We start from the raw sequence: 23563 nt of genomic DNA on the forward strand, positions 1-23563 counted from the left end.
AGGGCTGTTCCCACTCTGCTCTCATCAGTGCCGCTCCGCGTGGTGGCTAGCAGTCTGTGGAGCCGAGCAGCAGGACTCTACCACCGCACGAGCTGCCGACATTCACTAGAGATGAGGGTGCCCACCTTCACCGTCATACTGATGGCATCTCTTGGTGCCATGTCTTGGGGTAAGAGCTGCCGTTCTGCGCGCTGCTATTGTGAGTCCAGCCAGCATAGGAACCTCCAGCTGCCTAGAGTCATCCATCATTGGAAAGAAATGCGAGTATTCAGGGGGAAGGGGGTGATGGGATAGGAAATAGTTTGATTATTCCAGATTCTGCTCTTACTTCATTGGAATTTGCAAAAAAAAATCCCTCCAGGGATTCTTACAGGGACGTCACGAAGCATGTTGGCTGTACTGGAGAACTCCAGCTGCATTCCTGGTGTCTTGGAAATGCAGTTTGTTTTCTAAACACAGGCGTGGATTTTTCACCTCTGACATCAGCGGGTCTGCTCTGGGTGTGTGTGTGTGTGTGTGAATTTAACTCTCTTCTTTTACAGAAGAGATCATTGACATGAATGAATAGCCTAGAGATAGAGGAGCCCCAAACTGGTTGATTATCCTCACAACTCTGTGACTTTCTTTCATTTGTCTTTGGTCACCTCTAGGAAAGAAGCTACGATGGTGCACAGTGTCAGACCGGGAGCAGAGGAAGTGCGCAGAGCTGGCCAAGGCGCTTGTGGCAGTCTTACCGATGGAGGCTGTCAATAGCTTTGGCAGGCTTTCCTGTATTAAGGCCTACGGCACGACTGACTGCATCAACAAGATCAGGGTAAGATGGGGGCTTCACTGATTGGACATGGCGCAACAGCAGGGCTAGGGCACTGAAAAGTATAAGTAACACATGTAGAAAAGAGAATATGATGGAGAAGCAGCCCTCATAGTGAGCATCTGTCCTGCCTGTTCTCCTTCTCTACATATCAGAACCTTCTTCTGTTTTTTCGGTCTGCAGGCGAATAAGGCCGATGCAGTGTCACTGGACGCTGGAGAGGTGTACTCTGCCATCAAACAGTTTGACCTGATTGCTGTGGCCAAAGAGATGCATAACGATGGTGAGGCTGAGCTTTGAAAGCAATGGTACCGCACAATAAATTAAGATGGGCAGGAGAAAGTGGGCTGCATTATGGGAACCAAAAGGAAGGACATGAAGACAAATTTATAAGATTAGGTAAATGGTACCTGGTGTCCTCCTCACGTCTCCACCATGACACTTACAATCACATACAGTATATCCACACCGGCATGTCCTGGGAATCCCTCTCACAAACTGCCATGGACAGGCGGACACTGCCATGAGGACAGAGCTCATCTACCAGGATGAAACATGCAACAGGGCTAAAGAGGTTAACACTCTAAATTTAAATAGTAAAAAAAACAACCTTACAATGGAAAAGGGAAATGGGGCACCACATCCAAGGAAAGGTAGAACTAAAAGGTAAAAGCAACTTACAACAAGAAGAGGCTTCATTCTGAAATATGGATATCGCAGAAAAGATGGGAGTGAAAAACTCAAGTCAGGCAGACTGGATTTCACCAGAGTTGCAGCTGGACAGGGATTGGCTCCAAACCCCCTCCACAACCCTAAACGAGATGAATCAGGTTTGAGAATGTTATTTTACGGTATGCAGCTGGACATAGCAGAACAGAGCAGCCCTCTGAGACCTTCCCTCCAAATGTTATACGTTTATTTAGAATTTCTCTACAGAACCAGTTCAGCGACTCTTTATTTCTTGTAATATCACCACCCCAGTGGTCTGCCAGAAGACACAGTGCTCCCCCAATACATGAGCCCTTATTTAACATTCAAAATAGTTATCATCATTAAGGCTCAAACATCCCAGATAATTAAAGCTAGTGGCAGGCTAATAAAACTCATGAAGTTTGCTTTGCAGTTCAAAGTTTTCCGTATTATTCAATTACACCTCAAATCCACAGCCACAAGCTGCAGACCACGACACTCGTTTTCACAACTACAGCTCTCTGCATTAGTAGAAATGTCTCATTTGTCATTAGAGGTTTAAGTTTATAGGGTCTCGCTGTCATCACTGGGTTCCGTCATGCAGGCATTCAAACCCACCCTCCTTCTGAGGGGCAGAAGTCCTACCCAAAAACCCACGGATATTGCACAATCAGTACAAATTAGAATAATACAGTAAGTAGAATGTACCAAACAAGAGCAGTTTTTGAAATATTAACAGAAAAAAAATTCTAATTTTATTGTTAATTCCATTTAATTTTTTCAGGTAAGGAAAACAAAAGTTTCAAGGTAAAGTAACTATAATTATTTTTGGTGAGTATATAGTATAAAATATTCTGCAGTTCTACACAAAGTGAACAACTGAGGTTACCTTAAACTATCAGGCTCCCGGCTCATTTTTCAGATGTTCCTCTGGCCTCTTCAGCAAAACTGACTTTATTGATCCTCGCTCCTTTCTTTTTCCTCAAGGGAGCTGTGTGTTTGCGGTGGCCATTGTTCGAAATCAGAGTCTGGACATTCACTCCCTGCAGCAGACCAGGAGCTGCCACAGTGGAGCCCGCTGGACCGCAGGGTGGAATCTTCCCATGGGCTTCTTGCTGTCCCGGAATATACTGCGCTGGCATGAGAACCAGACCCTGAATGAAGGTAAAATTCAATAACACAATAAGAAATAATAACCACGACATAAAAATATGCTTAGTAAATATACAGAGCTTGTCCTTCACCATATAGGGGGGCTGACGGCAGATAGCGTGCGCTCATGGGAGGACAGCAACAGTGTCTTCATTTTTAATTCCTTTCATGCACATAAAGCTAGACAATTTGCTCACATAAATAGCTCTTTAAACCTTATCAGTATTATTTGTGAAGCCAATTTTCCTAGCTTCCGTACACATGTAGATAATAGTCCCTCCATAGCCAATCTACCATGGTCTTTGTCTTCCTGCACACCCGGCCTTTTAAACACCTTTATATTCAAATGCAATTATGTTGTCATACACACCAATGCTTCACCTTCAGTCTTCCTTCGGTGTTTGTGCCCACTCTATGTCACTGCAATATGAAGTGGAAAATGCGGACTAGTGCATGATCGAGGGAAAAATGGCCACATACTGTAGAGTTGATAACCATTAGTGCTGCCACCTCATTGATCAAGTACTGTGCCTTCCAATGCTACACCCAGTTGAGGTGCACACTGTGGACATTCTCCTAATGGCTGTGTGGTTGTCTCCTATACCCGTAATGATACACAAGCGGGGTTAATAGGCGGTTATAAACTGGCACAGTGTGGGTGAGTTAATGGGCATGTGTGTGAACAGGCCCATCCGAGACTCACCCAGTGCTGCCTTAACACCCAATGTGGCCAATTATGAATCATAATGAAAATAATATTTCAGGCAGCAGCCCACCACAAAATACTCACACCGCTCATTCAGATTTAATTGAGCACCATGAAAATCCATGAATTCTAAGTTTCAGTGAGGATGTTTAAATCTTATCAGCTACTACTGGCTTCTTAAAGAATGGCACTAACTAAAATAAGAAAATAAAAATTTTTTGAAACTTCACCATTCCAGTTCTATTATTGCCAACAAACTGATGTTTCCTTTTACATAAACACAGCAATGAACGCCTTCTGTCCAGAATCCTTTGTCAAGACAAAATGCCTACAAGCTACAAGCATCAGTGATATTCCGTTTAAACACGTCATGCCTTATAAATCTGCCATCTCCCCTAGGAGAGCCCACCCATGAAGCCTTCCAGGGTGTCACTTGTGCTGTTCAAGTGTTCTCGCCGGTAGCGTCCGCATTTCAAATTAAAACTTGTGGAGACCTTAGTGACTAATCTGATTTAGAAAAGACACTTGCAACTTCCACTAGATATCCATTAACTAACAGTCGCCATGAAAACGTTGTCAGTCCTTGAAACCTCACTGTACGGACTCCGTGCAAGACAAAGGTTCTTATTGGTAAGTGTCAGGGGATGTAATAAAGTCAGAAGCACAAGTCAAGCTCATCAGTCATCAAATTTAAATTGCCACCCAAATATCAAAATACCAAAAACAAGAGCAGACTTCTAAAAGCCAAGGAGTTCATTATGGCCAAAACTAGCACAGGGATTATCCACAAACTTGGATGAGACATGGACACCACAGCCAACTTTTAATCCTGCTGCAATTTAAGATACCATGGTTTAATCTGGTTTGCTTATGTAAAAGTGACCCATAAGGGAGTACAGTTAGTGGAAACAGCAAAAAATGCCAAGTACCGGAGATACCGCTGCTCTATGTCACCATTTTATTAATTATTCGGCTTTTGGAATCTTCCCACCATTTGATACTGGGGCTACTTATAAACACCGTCATGGCCAACGTTACCACATACACACACTTTACTACAAAACGTCAGCTGTGTGCATAAAATCTGGTGTGTAGAACAGACAATGCAAAGGATTCTAAAACCAGAATAAGAGTCTCCTACTGGCACAGAGCAGGACTCAAAGCCAACGTTTTTAGCATCAGACACTTCTGACATACGCAGCAAATACTGCAGCAGGGACAGGCGACATTCGGTGGTACATCCAGATAAGCAGTGGTCCATGTGAGGCATGAGCCTTCACAATACAAACTGCTGTCGATATAAAATCATTCCTGAGAGGTGGCCATTGTACTTTTCAGAACGGTATTCTAAAATTGTGAATTATGGCACCATGTAAGCCTGCCACGGCGTACTGTAAAATAGCTTACAGTCCTTTGACTCGTCATTGTGTAGCTCTGCTGACCTGAAAAACAGCGGAAGGCACCAACTCTCAACCTGTCCTGGGCTGGCAGTGTGCCTTTCTGGAGTGCAGCCCAGATTTCACCATCCTGCAGTTCATCTCAGTGTGCGAGTTGCATAGTCATTGGCCACAGAAAGGTTGCAGGACCCTTAAAGGGGAGCTCACAACAAGTCCCTGATAGCAGTTCAACAACAGTAAATTGTGAAATGGATGCCAAAAATGGAATCACATAAACGCAAGTTTTCAAGCCACTGCACTACAGCTGTGTAGATGGTCGACATGGGTGTCTGGACAGGATGTAGAAGGATCCACCGATTCTCATGTGGTGATCCACTTCTGGACATTCTAGATTGTTCCTGATCTTCAATCTTCATTAACACAACCGTTGCAATGGCACATCTGCAAGGCCAACTAACTGAGAACACATCAGGCTTATCACCTTCTAGTCTGAAGTTGAAGTTTATTGTGTAAACACTTGTCACACTTGCTCAATTTTTGTATGTAAATATCACAACCTACTGAAGGCACGGCATCTCTGGTGCACCATGACCCTATCCAACCAGACTATCACAGTCCTGGAAAGCCCAATACACAGCAACCCTAGTGGCCAACAAAGTATTTGAACTCACCCAGCGCACCTCTCACGGTCCACACCATTTGGGAGAATCTAATTTCATTGTGGCCATTACTTAGACATGACAATATTTTATCAAAAGAGCAAAAAGTATCATTCAGGTGAAGTTGTGTCATCTGAGAATGCTTCTGATTTCTGTTCATTTGATGATATCTGTAGGTTATTTCCTACATGTGAAGGAGGACCTTTTTCTATAAAACATTACTTGTTTTGGCGGTATGATTAAAATCCCATAATTGTTCTCTTCTCACTTGCAGCCATCAGCACTTTCTTCAGTAAGAGTTGCATCCCAGGGGTCAACGGCATGGCCCACTCATTGTGCTCCTTGTGCCAGGGCCACAAGTCGTACATCCGTGACCAGAACTACTTCTGCGAGACTACAGACAACGAACCCTTCTTCGACTCCGAGGGAGCAATCAGGTTTCTTGTTTATTTAAAAAATGTGCTGGAGAAGAAATACCAGTTTAATTCTGAGGCTCAGACTGCCAGGCTGTATTGTCCTTCAGCTCTACTTCACTGGAGTGCAATGCACACAGATTTTAATCAGCTGTAGTATCGGTACTGTGGGCTTTACCCCAAGGAGGGTGGTCTGTTGGTTCTGTCAGCCCAATTTCATTCTGATGCTCTGGCCCAGTCAAATTTACTTCACTGATTTTGACCCTGCCTCTTAAACACCTAAAAGCCTTGTAGAGTAAGCCCCTTTTCCAGATTCAAAGCTAACACATTTGTGGGTTTGTAATTCATACTGCCATCTACAGATTCAAACATAACTTCAAAGGTTATCCCCAAAAAGGATCACCTTCTAGCAACATCTGGTTTCTAATCTTTCTTTCCATTTAATGGGAGAGGGCTCACAATGGCCCTTGCTGGCTATTTCTCTTACAATGAGCTCAAAAGATCCTCCAGTGTTTCATGTTAAGGGGAGGATAGACATTAATAAAATGATAATTTACACATGGGGTCCCTCCGTTTGTTTGTGCGGAGCCCTGTCTCCTTGCACTACTTTCAGATCTAACACTCATACCACCATAGGACGATATCTTCAGGCCCTCAGAAATGTGCTTTGTCTCCCCCTGGGCTCCATTCTTGCTGTTAGCTGTTTAATAACAGGCTGCTCATTCATTCTGTGACGTGTACCAATCAAAGCTGCAGAAACATTCATTCAAAAGCTAAAATTGTAATGGTGTATACCGACACCATAAAACATCAGTACATTTCACTGGCTGGAAGTTAAGAGCCTGTAATTTCTGATCTGCTCTTATCTCACTTCACAGATGTCTTCAAGGTGGCTGGGCTGATGTTGCCTTTCTGGACCACACAGCCATATTCAAAATGGAGAGTGAGTATCATATGTACCTACTGCTACTCTTACAACGTCTACTAGATATGATCTTAACCTGGTCCGGTTTTGATGGCCTGCACGTTATTTCTTTACATTTTTATGAAGCTTCTAGCTGTAGAGCTTGCCTCTGGTGCATTTTCACTATTGGGGCTGGGACTTTGGCAGCCATGGCAGCATACAGTTAGATAATCCATTTGGTCTTGTATTCTTCAGATTCCACAGGGTACACACACACAAAAAAACAATTTTGCATGAGAAGAGAATCACTTCAAAATAAATCTCAAAAGGAGCTAAACCTGGACTACCACTTCACGAGATCAGTACATCTCAAGACACTGGGAACTGTAGGGTAGAAGGGGCTTATCCAGACGGTGACCTCAAAAGCATAGGCAGAGCAGGACAATACTCCAGATCTGAATTGAATGTGGCCCACGAGCTGTGAGGGGTTATGTGGCAGGTGCTAGCAGTTTTGACTCTGGCAATGTGGTTCACAAAAGGCGCTTGATTTATCACCTACTGTAATTCCAACCTCTGGATTACAAAAAGTTGAATATAAAATATGTAGCATGTTTAAATTTTACTTAAATTTAACTGTCACACATCTATGAAAATTTCACATAAAATGACCTTAAAAGATATATTCAGTATTTATTAAGTCATTTTTTACAGCTATGGCAGTTGGGTAGTTAAGTGAAACTGTATTTATAAACTTAGAGGGGGAAAAAAAATTCTCCCCCTTGGGGTTTACAAATCTAGCCAAGTGGGCATCTGATGAAACTTGAAGCGTTAATTAAAACCTGCGGAATCCTTCCACCGAGAAGCCGAGAATGGTCCTACAGTACACCGAAGGTCACGTCTTGAGATTGCAAACAGATTGGGAAGGTGCATTTTAAAAGAGATTCTCCCTTTTGTCAAAGATGTGCTGCTTTCCCTTTCACTTTTATTTTCACATCATGTGTGCATGCTTATCAAACCTTTTTAGCTGTAAGGAGGAACAGCTTCAGCCATGTCTTACTACTTGGCTGCTAGTAATAGTTTACTTCACAAAAACTTCCAGACGGCTCCATAGCATCCTTTACCAGGCTGTTTACAATACAACTCCACTCATTGTTAAAGCTATAGGTGATATATAAGGCTCAATAACCCATAAATCCAAAATCTTCAAAGTCAACTTCTATGCAATCATGGGAACAATTTAAACCAGCAGCTACACCAGTAGCCCAATAAGATTGTATTTAATAAAGTGCGTAACAGAAAATAAAGAGAAATAAAGATGTTGGAGGCACATTGATATGAGCCACTGAATAATAATATATTTATTTATTACTTACTGTATATGCTTGCGGATAAGTTCGCCTGCAGATAAGTCGGGACTTTTTTATCTTCTAATTTCTGTTGCTTAATAATGTCGGTCATATAAGTCAAATGTGGAAAACTCACACTATTGGTCCAAGAGATAATACTATGCTAATGCCCACCTGAGAGAGTAACCACGGAGCACACGGCCTTTTGTTTCTATGTGGGTCCAGCAATGTGCTGTATCAGCGTGTGCTCCTAACCCCTCTCTCTCTCCCTCCCTCCCTTGTGTCTATGTGACCACACTGGAATACCCAAACTATTCTGAAGTGATGTTTCCACTGTTTAGTGTTTTTTGTATCGTACACCCTCATACACCTTTATCATAAGAGCATCCCTTATCTACAATGGAGCGTTTGATCAGAAGAAAATATGAAGCTGGTTTTAAATTAAAAGTCGTTTAAGTGGTGAAAGAAATTGGTAACTTCACTGCTGCAACAAAATTTGATGTGTCTGAGAAACTGATGCGAGATTGGAGGAGACAAGAAGATGTTAAAAAAAATACAAAAAATGAATTTAAATGTTGCTTTTTTGAACGGGCGTATAAGTCAGGGTCTGGTTTTATGCTTAATTTTTCGGGTTTCAAGACCCGACTTATATATACGATACTTAATACTTAATTATTATACTTATCCTCTTTAATAAAACCCCTGTGTGCATCCAGGTGTTCGTGTGTGTGTGTCTTCTGGTAAAGTGCGCATGCGCGGGGCTTGGTGCGATGCGCACGGCACAGTGGACGTACACACATTGGAAGCTGGGCACACAGTGAATGGTGTAGCCGCGGCCACGCATGATAAACAAATCAAGGACAGCATTGCTGGGGAGAGTGCTGATTGGGCAGTCGCGACCACGCACATAAAATCCGTTGCTGGGGAGACGCCACACATACTGCCCCACGCATATTTACTAACTATCTACTAACAACATGCCACCCAAAAAAAGGAGACGTCAAGTAGGACAAAAAACAAAGACACTCAAATCGTATATAAGCAACATCTCCTGGAAGAACGATCAGCACAGCAAGTAAACATCAACAAAAGAAAGGATGAAAGACAAAGAAAAATACGAGCAAATAGATCAATTGAAGAAAAAGAAAATGAGCGTCAAAATATTCTCCGTATTGATTTGGCTCCATCCTCTACTAATTTACCCTTTACCTTAAGAAGGCGACAATTTCCAGTTACATTAGCCTTTGCCATAACGATTAATAAAGCTCAAGGGCAAACCTTAGAAAAAGTTGGCATTTACTTGCCAGAACCAGTATTCAGCTACGGTCAGTTATATGTTGCATTATCAACAGTTAGAAGTTTTACAGATGTTGTTGTCAATGTTGTAGATGGTCCTGAACAAGGCAAACTGTTGCCAAAGTCAGACAGAGTATTTACAAAAAATGTTGTCTATAAGGAAATTTTATTGAAAAATTTCATGAGGTAAAAAAATAAAAACTTTTTCTTAAATATCTTCTTCAGATATTGTGCATTACAGATTGTTACAAAGTTTTACACTAAGGCAATATTAATTATACCTACTGTATTATCATATGCAAAAATATTTTTAACAAAAAAAATGAAGACAACAAACAGAATGAGGTCAAGGTCCTTTGCCATTTAATATAGACTGTTCCTAATAATGTTTATGCACTACTGTTCTAGCACCCGTTATTGTAACGGGCTTAATGTCTAGTTGCTGAATAATATGTATAAAAGCAGACAGCAAGAGAGTAAGGCACCTCAAAAATTAATGAGGGAGGCTTTAATGGAATGAGCTTGATGGCGTGTTTAGGGAGTGTGTGCCGGTCAAGAGAGCTTCAGACACACACACGGATACAATTGTTAAGGCGCTGAAGGTATGTGTAGGGTAAGAGACAACAAATGTTTTAACATTTATGCTATTACCTGTCTTCGACAAGGAACATATATCTGTGTCCAATATATTTATTGTGTAGATGCTTACATTTTACATGAATTAATTGCTCAGGTATGGACAAACTAAACACATCAGATGTTTACTTTCTCTTCAGTTCTATTAAAGTAATAAAAAAAAAAAAGGAGCACATTTACACATCTGAAGTGACCTAACTGTAGCACACCAAAACAAGGGATGTCACAGGTCTACAGACACACAGCCTGGACATGACAAGTCCCAGAAGATGCTTTATGGAGACCAATACCTGTAAACTGATGCTGACAAAGGTGGCTCCTTCTTCCCAGGACATGCAGGTACAGGTGCAGGACAGACTAAGGGAACTGTAATACACGGTGCTTAACAAGATAACAATGAACACTGACACACTCATGCTGAAACAAAAAGAGTGACATTGAATAATATCTGTTGGTCTATCTGGGAGGAGAAAACTTTTTAAGAAAAGTGATTTAAAATCCACTGCTTTTGTAGGTAAATGTCCACTTAAATAAAAATGTTGACATTTTTATATACAAATGAAAGCAACGGCTTCAATGAAAAGTTAGTCTGCTCCATTTTACAAAAAGCAACATGGTGTCCTCTGTCCCAGACCCACGATGCCCCATGTGGAGATGCAGCAGGAGCTCAAAGGGCCAGTTGTTAAACCGATGCTATGGTGTCACTAAATCTCTTCTGTTTTGTTTCAGTGCATCCCTGCCTCTGGTCTCTCGTCTGCCATCATAACCATATGCAATGTTTTTCTAGATTCAGAGAAAGAACATTATCGGCTTCTGTGCCCAGATGGCTCCAAGGCCCAACTCGACGACTACAGAAAGTGCAATCTGGGCCAGGGCCCTGGTAACGCTGTTGTGACGCGACACAACTACCGCCGACTGGCACGCAAGTTCCTCAGCGTTGTGCAGGTGGGCTAAAGATTTCAGTTTTACAAGCACACAGGGAAACAGACAGGTCTAGATCTTAAAGTGTTTATAACACAATCAATTAATTTGAACTTTTCGGAAGTGCTTGTACTGACCTGTATGAAGCTTTTCGTGACACTGTGGCGTAAGAGATGATGCGGGTTGTCCCAATTCATTTCTGTCATGCTACTCTCCTCCTCCTCCCTTTTTAGATGAATCAAGTGAGACACTCTGTGTCATAATGCACCACCATTGCTAATCTACAATTAAAATTTATAGTTAAATGAAATACGACAATGATACGATAAAGCAAACACTTCTCTCTTTATAGAATTAATGTCTACTAAATTCAAAACTACTGCAAGCTCTAAATAAGGAATATAACATCCAAATTTGTCAGCATGTCACGTAAGATGCGACTGAGGGAACTGAATGCGTCTGAGGAGGAGGAAGAGTAGTAGTTTTCGTATATGTAGTCCTGTGAAAAGGTTTAGAAGCTTACCAAGCTTCAGAAAATACAATGGACATTTTAAAAATCTCAACACAGATTGTGTGTTTTTTATTTTCAGAACCAGTTTGGGCCCAAAGGACGAGAATCCTCTCGTTTCCAAGTGTTCAACTCCAGCTTTTTTGATGGCAATAATCTCATGTTTCGTGACTCAACTGAAAGGTTAGCCATACTCTCTGATAACACCGACATCAACCATATCCTTGGCCTGGATTACGTGTCCCTCCTCAAAGGCCTTGGTCATGAAGGTACAGCATTTTAAATGTGCGCTCGCACTCCTCTGCTGCTCAAATGACAAAGCGTCAAGGGTGTGTGAGAACATCGCTGGCCCACGGCTTCCAACAGACATCTTGCTTCTTTTTTAACCTACAGGCAGTTCCATGGACAACAGCGTGATTCGGTGGTGTTGTATTAGCTCAGCGGAGCAAAACAAGTGTGAGGACTGGGCGCTGAATATTAAATCGGACCCCCTGGTGTGTGTCAGGGCGTCGTCAATGAAAGGCTGCATTGAAATGATCAAGGTGAGCTTTCAATTCTTTAATTTTGTTCTATCCTAATACACCAACTGACGTGTTTTATGAATTAAGAGCTCCTTGAGGGTTTGTCTGCATGAGATTTATGAAAATTGCAGCATATGGTAGAAGGATTACCCTGTGAGAGCCCCCCATGTATAACAGCATAATCACTTCAAAAAGCCAGAGCTGTGTCTGTGGCTGTACTTTCAGGTAAACCATCTTGTGTTAAAAGATGTAAAACTATAATCACTCGCTTTTAAAATGTCTAGATTGATTTCCACCTGAAACAATGTTCAAAACTGAAAATTGCAACATAAAACCATACTTTGGGTGTAAATAAGTGAGGACGACCACCCTCTAACCTTCAAAAGGATATAACAGAACAGCTGGCCAATTCTATAATTAATCAAGGACCACCCCAGGCAAAAAATGGCCGCCACACTATACAAGTGTGTGGTGATGAGCCATAAACACGCTCCTGAGGCAGAGCCTATCGCATCTACCATTCGACTCCACTGCACACTTTAGGTACCGGTTTACTTCAGTCCACACTTACTCTCAAACCAGCTTAATCCAATTCAGGGTCACGGGGGCATGAGTCTATGCAGGAAGCAGAGGCCAAGAACACGTAGCCCTCACTCACTCCTATAGGGCCAACTTATGGTCACCAGTTAAACTAACATTTTACATCCTTGTCTTGGTTTTCCTCAAGCAACATCAGACACAAGGAGAACAAGTAAACTTTATAAAGGCAACCACCCGGTGTGTGATTCTAATTGAAGACAGCAGATCCATAAGGCAATGGCGCTAACCACTTGAATCAAGAAGGCCTCCCGTTCATTTGTAATTGCCATTAGTCAAGTCAGTCTGTGCGCTTTTGCATGGTCTGAAATGGCAGCATCTGGCAAGGCAAAATTAGCAAAGTTCAAATGGATTAACATTTTCATGAACTACTGTCTTCTTTTCAGAGCGATGAGGCTGATGCAGCATCTCTTGACGGCACGCACACCTACATGGCTGGACAGTGTGGTCTGGTTCCAGTGGCAGTAGAGTACTATGGTAAGATAAAGGGATGGTTAAAGTTAAGGCCTGATGGGGCTGCAGCAAGGGGGTCCAGGCTGTGTAAGATAATAGCCATTAGAAAGTGAAGGAGGAGGATATGACTCTACAGATAGGCTCCATCGTAGTCCATTCATCTGGGCCACAGTTTACGCATTTCTGCCCAAATGCAGAGGGTGCTCTTGGTGGCAACACTCAGTGTTGACGAGTGCCAAACCTGCACAATTCTACTTTATCTTATTTAGGAGACAACTGTATTCCCTCCATTGATGAGGAAAGGCAGAAGATGGACCTCTCCAGAGAAGGTGAGTGGCCGTTTTGTTTAAAGTCCTGCTTAGAGTCCACAGTAAACTGTCTGAGACCTCCTCCTAAACTTCGTAACAAGAGTAAAGCAACCCAGCATTGGCACCCTCAATGAACTTGGCCAGAGTTCACCTTCTGACATCTCTCTTTTCAATATATTCAACAGAGAATGTTAGGCAGGGCCATGAACATCACTCACGTGTCTGACCCAAACGGGCATTGGCTCTATGGAAGTGTAGAAGTGTCTCTTAAAATGTCCAGGGCTTTTTCATAGCTTGCGATGGACTCTGGCACCCCACCATGCTAACCTGGAATTAAAAGCCAGGTGATGAAGACAAGTTTATGAAGTGCAGAGATTTAGGCAAACTTTCAAGTGTAACTGATGTTCGCTTTTTGCAGTTTTGCCCCCTGTCTATGCAGTTGCTGTGGTGAAGACCTCAAGTAGGAATATGCACATTGGAACTCTTGCTAGGAGGCGGTCTTGTCACGGTCAGATCTACAGCCCAGCTGGCTGGCTGCTGCCCATCAATCATACAGTCCGGGCCAATCCCAACAAGACATATGAATGTGATGTCAATGCAGGTGAGACATTTTATTTATCTGACATTGTCGGCTTAAGTGTTTTTCACAGCTGCATCACAGCTCTAGGCAGCTGGATTTTAAAGGCCATTCCAGTCACTTGGCAGTGTGGAATCTGTATGTTCATCCCATACTTTCATGGCTTTTTTTCTGTAGTCTCCGATTTCCTTCTACATTTTGTGACAGCTCTGATCAGAGTATCACTGACTGAAGCTGTGTGTGAAAGTCTGGCCTGTTGTTAACTAGCGTCCTGTTATGGGTTTGCTACCTGCCTTGTGTCAGATGCTGACAGGATAAACACCAGCTTCCTGCCACACCAACCTTATCCATAAATTAATAAATCTGGTATTTATATAGGAACTGCCTACAAGAGGGAGTCCCTGATGGAATGATTGACCATCCCACTCTCAGACTGCCCTAACAATAAAAGTGCTTCGGCAAGCCTATTACTCAGAATCCAGATTTGAAAGAATTTATTGAATAAGCACAGGAGTGTTGAAACTCTTTTATCAGATTTGAATGTGTCCTTTATGATAATTACACGTCAATTTAAGAACAACAACAGAATAGAGGCATGAAACAAAAGAATCAGTGCATTCACAACTAAGGTCTGAAGAGATTAATTTGCCCCTCACCTTTTTGGTTCTCTTTCTTTCTCAGCATACAGAACATTTTTTTGGAAAGGCTGCATGCCGGGGGCAAAGGGCAACCTCTGCAAAGTTTGTGTTGGAGGAACCGAGGATGAGGGACCAAAATCATCCCATCAGAGATGTGCAGCTAACCACAATGAACTCTTCTATGGCAACCTGGGATCCCTGAGGTAGGCCCCAGACAAATGTCCTTGCTAAAGCCAACCCACCTGTTACTTACCAGCAAGCAAGGCTCAAAAGGATGGTTTCTCTTCTCTCTGCCACTCCCTCCTAGGTGCCTCGTTGGAGATTCCAGTGGAAAAAGCTTTGGTGATGTGGCTTTTATGGAGCACCATAACCTACTGCAGAACCTCAAGAGTACGTTTAATGAAGTTTGACACTGCTGTACATATCTTGCTAGAATGTAATAAACATACATTAATTAGGTGGGAAGTTCTCCATTCTATTCTAATCTGGGATGTCCCATGACATGCACTTCAACAGACAGTAGAGGGAAAAATCTTACTTTCATGTCTGGCTATCATGTAAGTCATTAGTTGAAACAAAAACCTACTAAAATTTACCACTTAATTTTAATTAATAAACATGGATCTGCTTACCTGCTGCACTCTTTGCCCTTGTTCTCTCAGTTATGCTTCACGACTGTTAATAGTGTGCTGGAATAGCTGCCATGAGAATAACATATTCTGAGACAGTAAACTATTTTCCTCGGAGGATACCGACAAAAATTGAAAACCAAGAAATACTCCAAAATAAGCAAAGAGAAATAATGAGGGTTTTGGGTGACGGACCACACACTTCCATGTACCATGCTCTATGAAATGCCATACCATCACCAACCATAATTACAAGTAAAACCTTTTCCACATTTCAGGTCTGGAGTTTAGTGGCTGGTCAAGAGGCTGGACCCTCTCCGATTTTGAGTTGCTGTGTCCTGATGGGCGGCGCGCTTCTTTGTCAGAGTGGAAGAATTGTCACCTTGGTCCCGTGCCCCCCAATATTGTTATGACAAGGCCCGTCATCACTACAAAAATCTACGACTTCCTCCTGAAATCCCAGGTGAGTTTCAGGCACTGTGAAAGGCAAGCCAAGAAAAGGCATGAAAAAACTATTTGTACTACACCTGGGGAACTTAGTGCAGAAAATACTAGAAAGCAAGGCCCTAGTCTTGGGAGAGTTAATCACAAATAACATTACATGGAAGTCCACTTAGTATCACGTCACTTACCTCTTTCAGTTTATGCTGGAAAGATAAAAAGCACAAAGCTGCAACACGTTAGACTTATCTATGAGAAAATATAGAGCACTTTTATAAACTTGGTTGCCAGTTAATCAGGTTGTCAGCAGAAAACAAAGAATGTCTCCAGTGGACACATAAACATCAAGCCCAGACTGAGAAGTAGCGGTAAACAGCTACTTGGGTGGACAAATCCACCATGCTGATGGAAGATCAAGTTTCTCACAAGCAACACGAGTTTGTGAAGTTATCCTGTTTGGTGTCAACAGTAATTTTGGTGGACAGCGACAGTATGGCACATAATATGGCCATCAAAAGTCAGTGAAGAATGTCTAAATGGCATAGTATATCAAAACATAATTTCTGCCCAGGTTTGACCATGCAGGACCACAGTTTATCCACTCAAATAGATACTTGCCACAAGAGAAACACATGGTTCAAAGAAAAACACAGCGAGTGTCCACTGTTTCAGTTACCTTCACAGTCCCTGGATCCCAATCTTATATGCCATCTTTGGGAAGAGGTGGTAAGGACCATTACCAGCATTGACTGTGTAGCCACCTAATGTACAACAAGCGTTTCTGCATAGTAGAACATTCCAGTAGAACATGAAGAATTCATGCTGTTGTGAGGGGGGATGTCGCACACTACTAGACAGGTGAACCTAATAAACTGGCCATTCAGGATATATTATGGTGATGTCAGCTGCAGAGTAAAATTTATAAAGCACAAGCAGAAGCAGCAGAAACATAACAGTCGATGGAAGAAACACAAAATACAGCCCAGTATCTGAATTACAGCAACGGCAGATACCTTTATTTCGCCAATGATTAATAAAAGGGTGAAAATGTGCTTGTGCTCTTAACAGACTTGCTGTTGTTGCTATTCTCAAATGATCCATACATTTTCAGTTTATACTTTCTTATTCTCCTAGGAAACTTTGGAAGCACATCCCGAATCAGATTTCCAATTATTTCAATCCCACAGTTATGGAGAAAGTGACTTGCTCTTTAAAGACGAGACAGAATGTCTAGTGCATACAGGGCACCTAAGTTACCGCTCCTTAATAGGGGAGGATTTTTTTCAGTTAGTCGAAGCAGCATTTAAATGCACAGAGTCTGGTAAGTAAAAAGTGTGCCTATTTGTTTCTGCTCTTAACAGTATCTTAAATTAGAATTGTTATTTTCAGATGGTTTGTGTACTGTAGACATAATAAACTATTGTCAGTCACTATCCAATTTATGGATACCAAAATGCACATATCACACTAACTGGAGATTTTACACTTACAAGTGGGCCCTGTGTTCAAATGGTTTCCCTCCCAGGTCAGGTTTAATTCCTGCCCCGTTTTTTGCCATGATTAGCTATGGCTGTTTGACATCTTGCAATTGGAAAAATGTATTGATGCATGGTATATTGTTTAAACTAGCAGCTAACAGAATTTTTTAAATGCTACTTACTTGTTCAGAGGGAGACACAACGGATACATCGTTAGCAATGCTAGTTCTTAGCTTCAGGTTTCTGCTCACACCCCAGGGATCTGCCATTAGGCTAATTTGTAACTCTAAATTAGCTCAGTAGGAGAGGCCACGTCTTGTCAACATTCTAACAAGGAGTGATTCATGCTATCACCTACTACTGCCTGTTATAGTATCCAGCTCAATACATACATAACTGTAGTTGAAACAAGTAATTTGGAAATTAATACTATAATGCCAGTCCAAAACAAACCTTTTAACATATATAAAATATATTATATATTAAAATCTTAACATTCAGAATATTTTTGTTGAACACCCTCTGAAAGCTGAAACTTAGAAATGTGTAGGATAATAGTCTAAATTCCATGTTTAATTAAGCTACTGTCGGACTCCAATTAAAGCCATGAGTTGGTCTCTAAGAGTTAGGCTGAAAGGAAACAGCCATATGGGCAGGGATATCGAGAAACAAATGAGACCCAGCAGCCCCAGTTTTATTTACCATTCTTAATCAGTTTCCGTCAGGGCCCTCTGGCTGCTGGAAAAGGCAGATAGCAGAGGTGCTGCATAAATGAACATTTAGTGATAAGCCTGCAGGAAAAAGGGCTAAAAGACACAGCCTTAAGGAGAAAAGCACAAGAATTAAAGCTATGAAAAAGTACTGTACATTTGCAACAGTTACTTGTCTTCACCTCGATTCCTTCTACATATATGGGCGGAGTGGTGGCTCTGAGGCTAAGGATCTGCGCTGGTATCCCAAAGGTTGCTGGTTCGAATCTCCATCACTGTCAAAAGAGATCCTACTCTGCTGGGCCCTTGAGCAAGACCCTTAACCTGCAAATGCTCCAGGGGCGCTGTACAATGGCTGACCCTGCGCTCTGACCCCAAGGGTATGCGAAAACTAACAAATTTCTAATACAAGAAATTGTTTAAGGTGAAGTAAAGAACAAAAAAAAATATTCAGTGAGGGAATTACTACCATATAAACTAAAACACAAAAGCCTTGCTGATCTGCTCCAAGAGCACACTCTCTTTGGGTAAATATGCTTATTTATTTTACAGAATCAATACTTCACATTTTCATCACACTTAACAGAATTGTAAAACAAGTTGTACTGGTTGTCACTTCTTGATCAAAAGACTCAGGAGGTGCCTCTTACTCTTTCCCAATCACCTTATTCTTAGTTTCATTTTTATCTTGTCATTTTATTTTGTCTAGATATCCTACCTTTCTGCAGACAAGATATCTGTAACATATTCTGAAGACCTGAGGCTGGATGCCAAGAAACAGTCAGCAGGAAGCGCGTCTTAAAAGCACTGGCTGCGTTTTTATACTGAATATACAATACAAGCTGAATTAAACATGAAACATTCAGCAATATTCAATTTTTTATCAAGGCTGCACATATAAGACTGGTAACAGATTCACATTAGCCATCTATCTAATCCACTCTTTGTTTTAACCCACTGTAAGCGTTAAATGTAGAGGATATTTTCCTTTGAAGTATGTAACTCCCAGTAAAAATGTTTTATTGGGACACTCGTGCAAAAAAAGGACTTTGTAACAAGAACGATGCATGTGTCTGAAAAAATCAACATGAAAATGAAAACATCGAGACCTGATTTAAACAAGAGTCACTTTATTTCATAAATAAAATTTTTAAAAAAATCACAACATTTAGAGTAAACTTTAGTGTTTTCTTATGCTCATGAATTTTATGTAAAAACCCAAAAGTGATGAATGTGAAGGTAGGTTTCCCATACTACTACTGGGTTTCATACCAGCAGGTGAACACAGACTTGTGGGTTACCAGACAGATAACTGAACAAAAGCTTTGAACACAGAACCTACTTAATCTGGAGGCTGTTTGAACACAAGACACAGCATGAAAGGAGAAAATAAAGTGAAAAATAATAGGCATCCCTTCAAGGGAAAAAAGCAAACTTTTAAAAAGTTAGTAAACATTTTTACTCCAAGTCTTTTGATTTTGTTTTGACAAAGAGCTTTTCATATTAGTCGTGAAAGTTCAAAGTCAAGTGCAGGGTCAGTGGAGAATCTTTACATATGCCAACATGTTCAAATTAAAATAAAATTAAAATTACAACACAGAGCATTGTAAAAGCAGTCAAGAAAACCCCAAACTCAGAAAACTAAAAAGAGCAGCATCCCACCAAGCTGACACGTCTGCAGTTTATGGTTATGTTCACCGGCAAATAGCTGATGGGAACAATCATTCTTTTTAAAATATGGAGAACTCAAAACTAAAACGATCACCTCTTGGCTTTTAGTGACTTTTTTTTGTTGTTGTTGTTTTTTGAAATGTAAAGTAAAAAAGCATCACACAACGGTTGAACGGCTTTAAACAGAAATGCTATACTGGTGTTCTAATGTTTAATACCGAAATTGGTAGAGGCATAGGGATAACAGAAAAGAATAGAACCTCCCTTGGCCATTTACAACACGATATTCCACACAACTCTTTCTGCCTAATAAACTTTCCTGCTCATCTGTACTCAAGAGTTTTCAGACTGAAATCTTTTGCATAACATTTTGGCAACAATGACAGAATAATAAAGCAATACTGTTTGAAAACCAATCAGCAGGAAGGGAAGAGCAGAGAAAATTCACAGGATTAGCATACAGACAAAGCCCAGAAAGCTTCTAGGTGCTGGTCAAACACCTTTATGGTCCACTATCAATAACTTAAGAAATTCCTAATTTAATTTTTAAAAAGCATTCAGATCGACACATTTTTAATTCCTGAATCAGAATCCATTAAGCCCCCAGTAGCCACTCTTGGTTCAATCATGACTTGAAAAGACCCAACATTAGTTCAACTCTAACACCACAGTTTTTGTATGCGCCCCCTGAAAGCGTTTAAAACCTGCTCTGCTTGTGTTTTTTCTTCTTGGTTTCCTATTAAGCGTACCACCATCTTCAGAAGAAATCTGGCTCAAATCAACACTACAACTGCAGAGTTCTGTTCCTGAAGCTCCCAAGATAACTGACCTCTATGGTCACATGTGGACCAAAAGTAATGCTTCTGACAGCCTGGCCCCCAGACGCCATAAACAGCAAGTGCAAATACATGAATTAACCAGGCATGCACACAGAATAGATACCATGCCATCTTGGCGCTGATGAAAGTGTACTACGAAGTACTGCACAATAAAATAAACACATCTGTGCCAGTTCATTTCAGCGGCCATAAAAGCTCATGATTCCTGAGGACTAGGCCTATAAAGCACAAGTATAGAAATGGGGAGCTACTTGTCATACCGTTTCATACTAAAGATGTAGGATTTCTTCAGATTTCCACACCCTCTTTTGCTAAGTAGTGTTCCAGCTCACCCAGCTTTTCAATGAGAAGCAAGTCTAGCTCTGCATCTCCCTGGCTGGATGCTTTGCGGCCTCGTGTCCGATTCATTTTCAGTTTGACTCCAGCCCGATTCCGTCGCTTTCGGGGAACTGTGAAGTCTTGGAAGTCAAGGACTCTCTTCCGTTTCTGCTGACCAATGCAAACCAAGATACCATTTTTCTCTTTTGGTTCTTCAAAGATTGTTTCAAGACTCCTAAAAACACAGGAAGTACAAATGAAATGTCTACTTGTGGATTCCCTTCTAGACAGTATCAGTCCGGCTGAAAAAAAATGCCATCTCTGCATAATGGCACAAAGATAAATAATAGCTTAAGATACACTCTGTCCTAACTGTAAACATACTGTAATATGCCAAGTAAGTCAAGCTACATCAAATTAAATATATCACTGTAGTGATAAGCAATTGATAACTGTCCTGTATCTGCTCGTTTTTTAACATCAATACCATTAAACATCAACACCAACAATGTCCTTCCATACCTACGACCTAACTTATACCCAACCTCTGTGCCAATCACATTCACGCTGCCTTCAGTCCATTGAGACCTTTTGTAATATAAGCTTGACCTACAGAGTATTTTACAGACCTATTGGATGGTGGGGACTTGTAGTTTTTGTTTGTGTAGATTTCCTCTAAACTGAATTCCTTTTTCTTTAATCTACAAAAAGAACAAAAAAAAAAGCACCGTTAACCAACAGTTGAGTCATATTCAGTACATGTACATTTAAATAGGGAGATGTCTAGCATCCGCTGATCTATCTGCAAACAACACTTTATCCAAACACAAGGTTGCAGGGGTCCAGAAGGTATGTAGCAGCACCAATATTGCATCGCGCTGCCAGTGCCACTCATCATTACTCGGTTTTCACACTGACCCACCTGTCTGCATATCATTCCAAAGCTTTTCAAATATGCAACCCAGTGTTACTTTTACCAGTAAACATAATACATTTATTTGCAAACCTACAATGTAGGCAACTTGAAAAGTAGTTCAAGTTTCTCAAAATGAATAAATATCACAACATATAGACTCTGGGCAACTCAGACAAAACAAACTACAGCAAATTCTAGTTTCACACCATTTTCACATCAAAAGGCAGAAACATCTCAAATTCCTACATTACAGTGATGAGGCATCTCCTCTATGTGAAAGAGACTCTGGGAAAAACATTTGAAAATGGCTGTAATAAAAAAAAAACTAATACATTACCAATATTGTAATCCCACACTGGATATGCAGCATGCTGCTATTATATATCGATTATTTTTGTTCATATTTTTCTTGAACTGTAAGTCTTGACTGCACTGTCGATTTAGGAGGTTTTGTTTGTCTGGCCAGCCCCAATGGAGGATAAGAAACTCAGTCTAACTAAAGGAGTATTTCTGGGATGCTGACTGTGGCCTCTCATTTTGAAATCTGTTCACGTCACTAGAGCCCTGTTATTACCTTTGATGAGCACCTCCCTCTGAGAATAACCACCTAAATCAGAACCAAAACTAAGACAGATAATGATGTATTTCAACATTTTAAAAATGATCAAATTCTCAAACCTAACCTTAAATCCTAATAGTAAAACTTTGCTGTTAAACAACTAATATTCACATGTCAAGCAGGCTTTAGATAAAGCATCACTATGGTTTAATGAGAACACTATGTTTCAATAAATAGATTTAAATAAGAGTTTTTATGTCGAGACAAAGTTGCATGTTTACTGAACTGAACTGAAAGTATAATCTACATTGATTGCTCCGATTGATATTCTAGATTACTACAAGAAGAAAATAAACAAATTTAGAAATCAGAAAATAGCTAACCTCATGAATAAATAAAAATCAAATCTGATACAATTCCAATTTCTTCATTTAAATGCCAATGATATTTCAAAGGTAGCCGATGCTCAACTATTAATTAAACAAACAGGATTTAGAGCCAACGGTCATCAACTACACAGAGATTTCCAATTTCCATTCTTCTTCTTTCTAACATTATAGATAAAGCTTTTACCTTAAAAGTTACTCACCAAAAAAATTACAGTCTAGCCTCCACCTTACTCAATGTATATAAAGCATGTTGCACAATATTATTTTGCAGAAAATATAACTATTGAAATAGTAAAAAATGTGTGAAAAAATTTTGCTTATATTTCTTTTGTCAAATGGTTAAAAAAGAGAAAGATTACCAAATCTGGTGAACAACAAACAGGATTTTTTTTTTCCATGAAAAATTGTCAAGTGGTTAATAGTTTTATATTTTTAGTACAGCTTCGATACATAATCCCACATTACATTCTGAAACATAAAATTACTGTAACAAAGATCACTTTTACCTCTTTGGTTTTGGAAGCCCCATAGGGGTTAAGCTGTTATCCGGTTTAGGGATGGCTCTTCGAATACGGATTTGGGAAACTCTTGTTTTTTGCCCACCCTGATTGCCAAGTGTCTTGTCAAGAGGCCTCTCCTGTTAGAAAAATATGATTAAAAATCAACTGATCAACCCATTATCCATTTTCCTTCTTTCTTATCAGGTCAGGGTTACAGGGTAATGCGTCCTAACTTTGCAGGAGCTCATGGTCAGTGGTTGGTAAGACTCATAGACAGACACATCAAAGACATTTTCAGATACCCATCAGTATATTTCTGGTTTTTGGAAACAGAATGCCACGAGACAGACAACAGGAACAAAGTGAACACCACTCCAAAACTCTATCACAAGTGTCAGGCAATCAAATGAACAGCAGGACTCAGGAAATAAATTAACGACAAAACAACAGACACCATCAACTGAAACAGAAAGCTACAAAAGTTATGCCCTCACTAACATGTACTTCACAGTTCCTAATCCTTCCAATTAAATGCGGATTCTTTCTTTAGATTGAGAAATCATTTGGAAGCTAATTTCAG

At 40.7% G+C, this 23563-nt stretch overlaps 2 protein-coding genes across 4 annotated transcripts in view; one reads left to right on the forward strand and one right to left on the reverse strand.

The window, feature by feature from the left end:
- Positions 1-18953, forward strand: zgc:172271 (uncharacterized protein LOC100000381 homolog). Its single transcript, XM_039771677.1, has 17 exons — positions 1-169; positions 651-814; positions 995-1094; positions 2489-2665; positions 5690-5852; positions 6707-6771; positions 10798-10955; positions 11522-11708; positions 11833-11981; positions 12944-13034; positions 13280-13339; positions 13737-13919; positions 14577-14736; positions 14841-14923; positions 15441-15625; positions 16738-16924; positions 18501-18953. Exons 1-17 carry the CDS (start codon positions 112-114, stop codon positions 18542-18544), a joined length of 2214 nt encoding a protein of 737 aa, XP_039627611.1. The 5' UTR covers positions 1-111; the 3' UTR covers positions 18545-18953.
- The window catches only part of wu:fi75a02, a 21776-nt gene continuing 17117 nt past the window's right edge, over positions 18905-23563 (reverse strand). For all 3 annotated transcript variants that reach the window (XM_039771674.1, XM_039771673.1, XM_039771675.1), the window contains 3 exons: positions 22990-23120; positions 21249-21320; positions 18905-20854 (listed from right to left, as the gene is read on the reverse strand). In XM_039771674.1, the coding sequence (XP_039627608.1) occupies positions 20590-20854; positions 21249-21320; positions 22990-23120 (468 nt within the window). In that variant the 3' untranslated portion in view covers positions 18905-20589. The remainder of the gene's footprint in view (positions 20855-21248; positions 21321-22989; positions 23121-23563) is intronic.

This window comes from Polypterus senegalus, chromosome 12 (genome assembly GCF_016835505.1).
Source record: "Polypterus senegalus isolate Bchr_013 chromosome 12, ASM1683550v1, whole genome shotgun sequence".
Classification (NCBI taxonomy): domain Eukaryota; kingdom Metazoa; phylum Chordata; class Cladistia; order Polypteriformes; family Polypteridae; genus Polypterus; species Polypterus senegalus.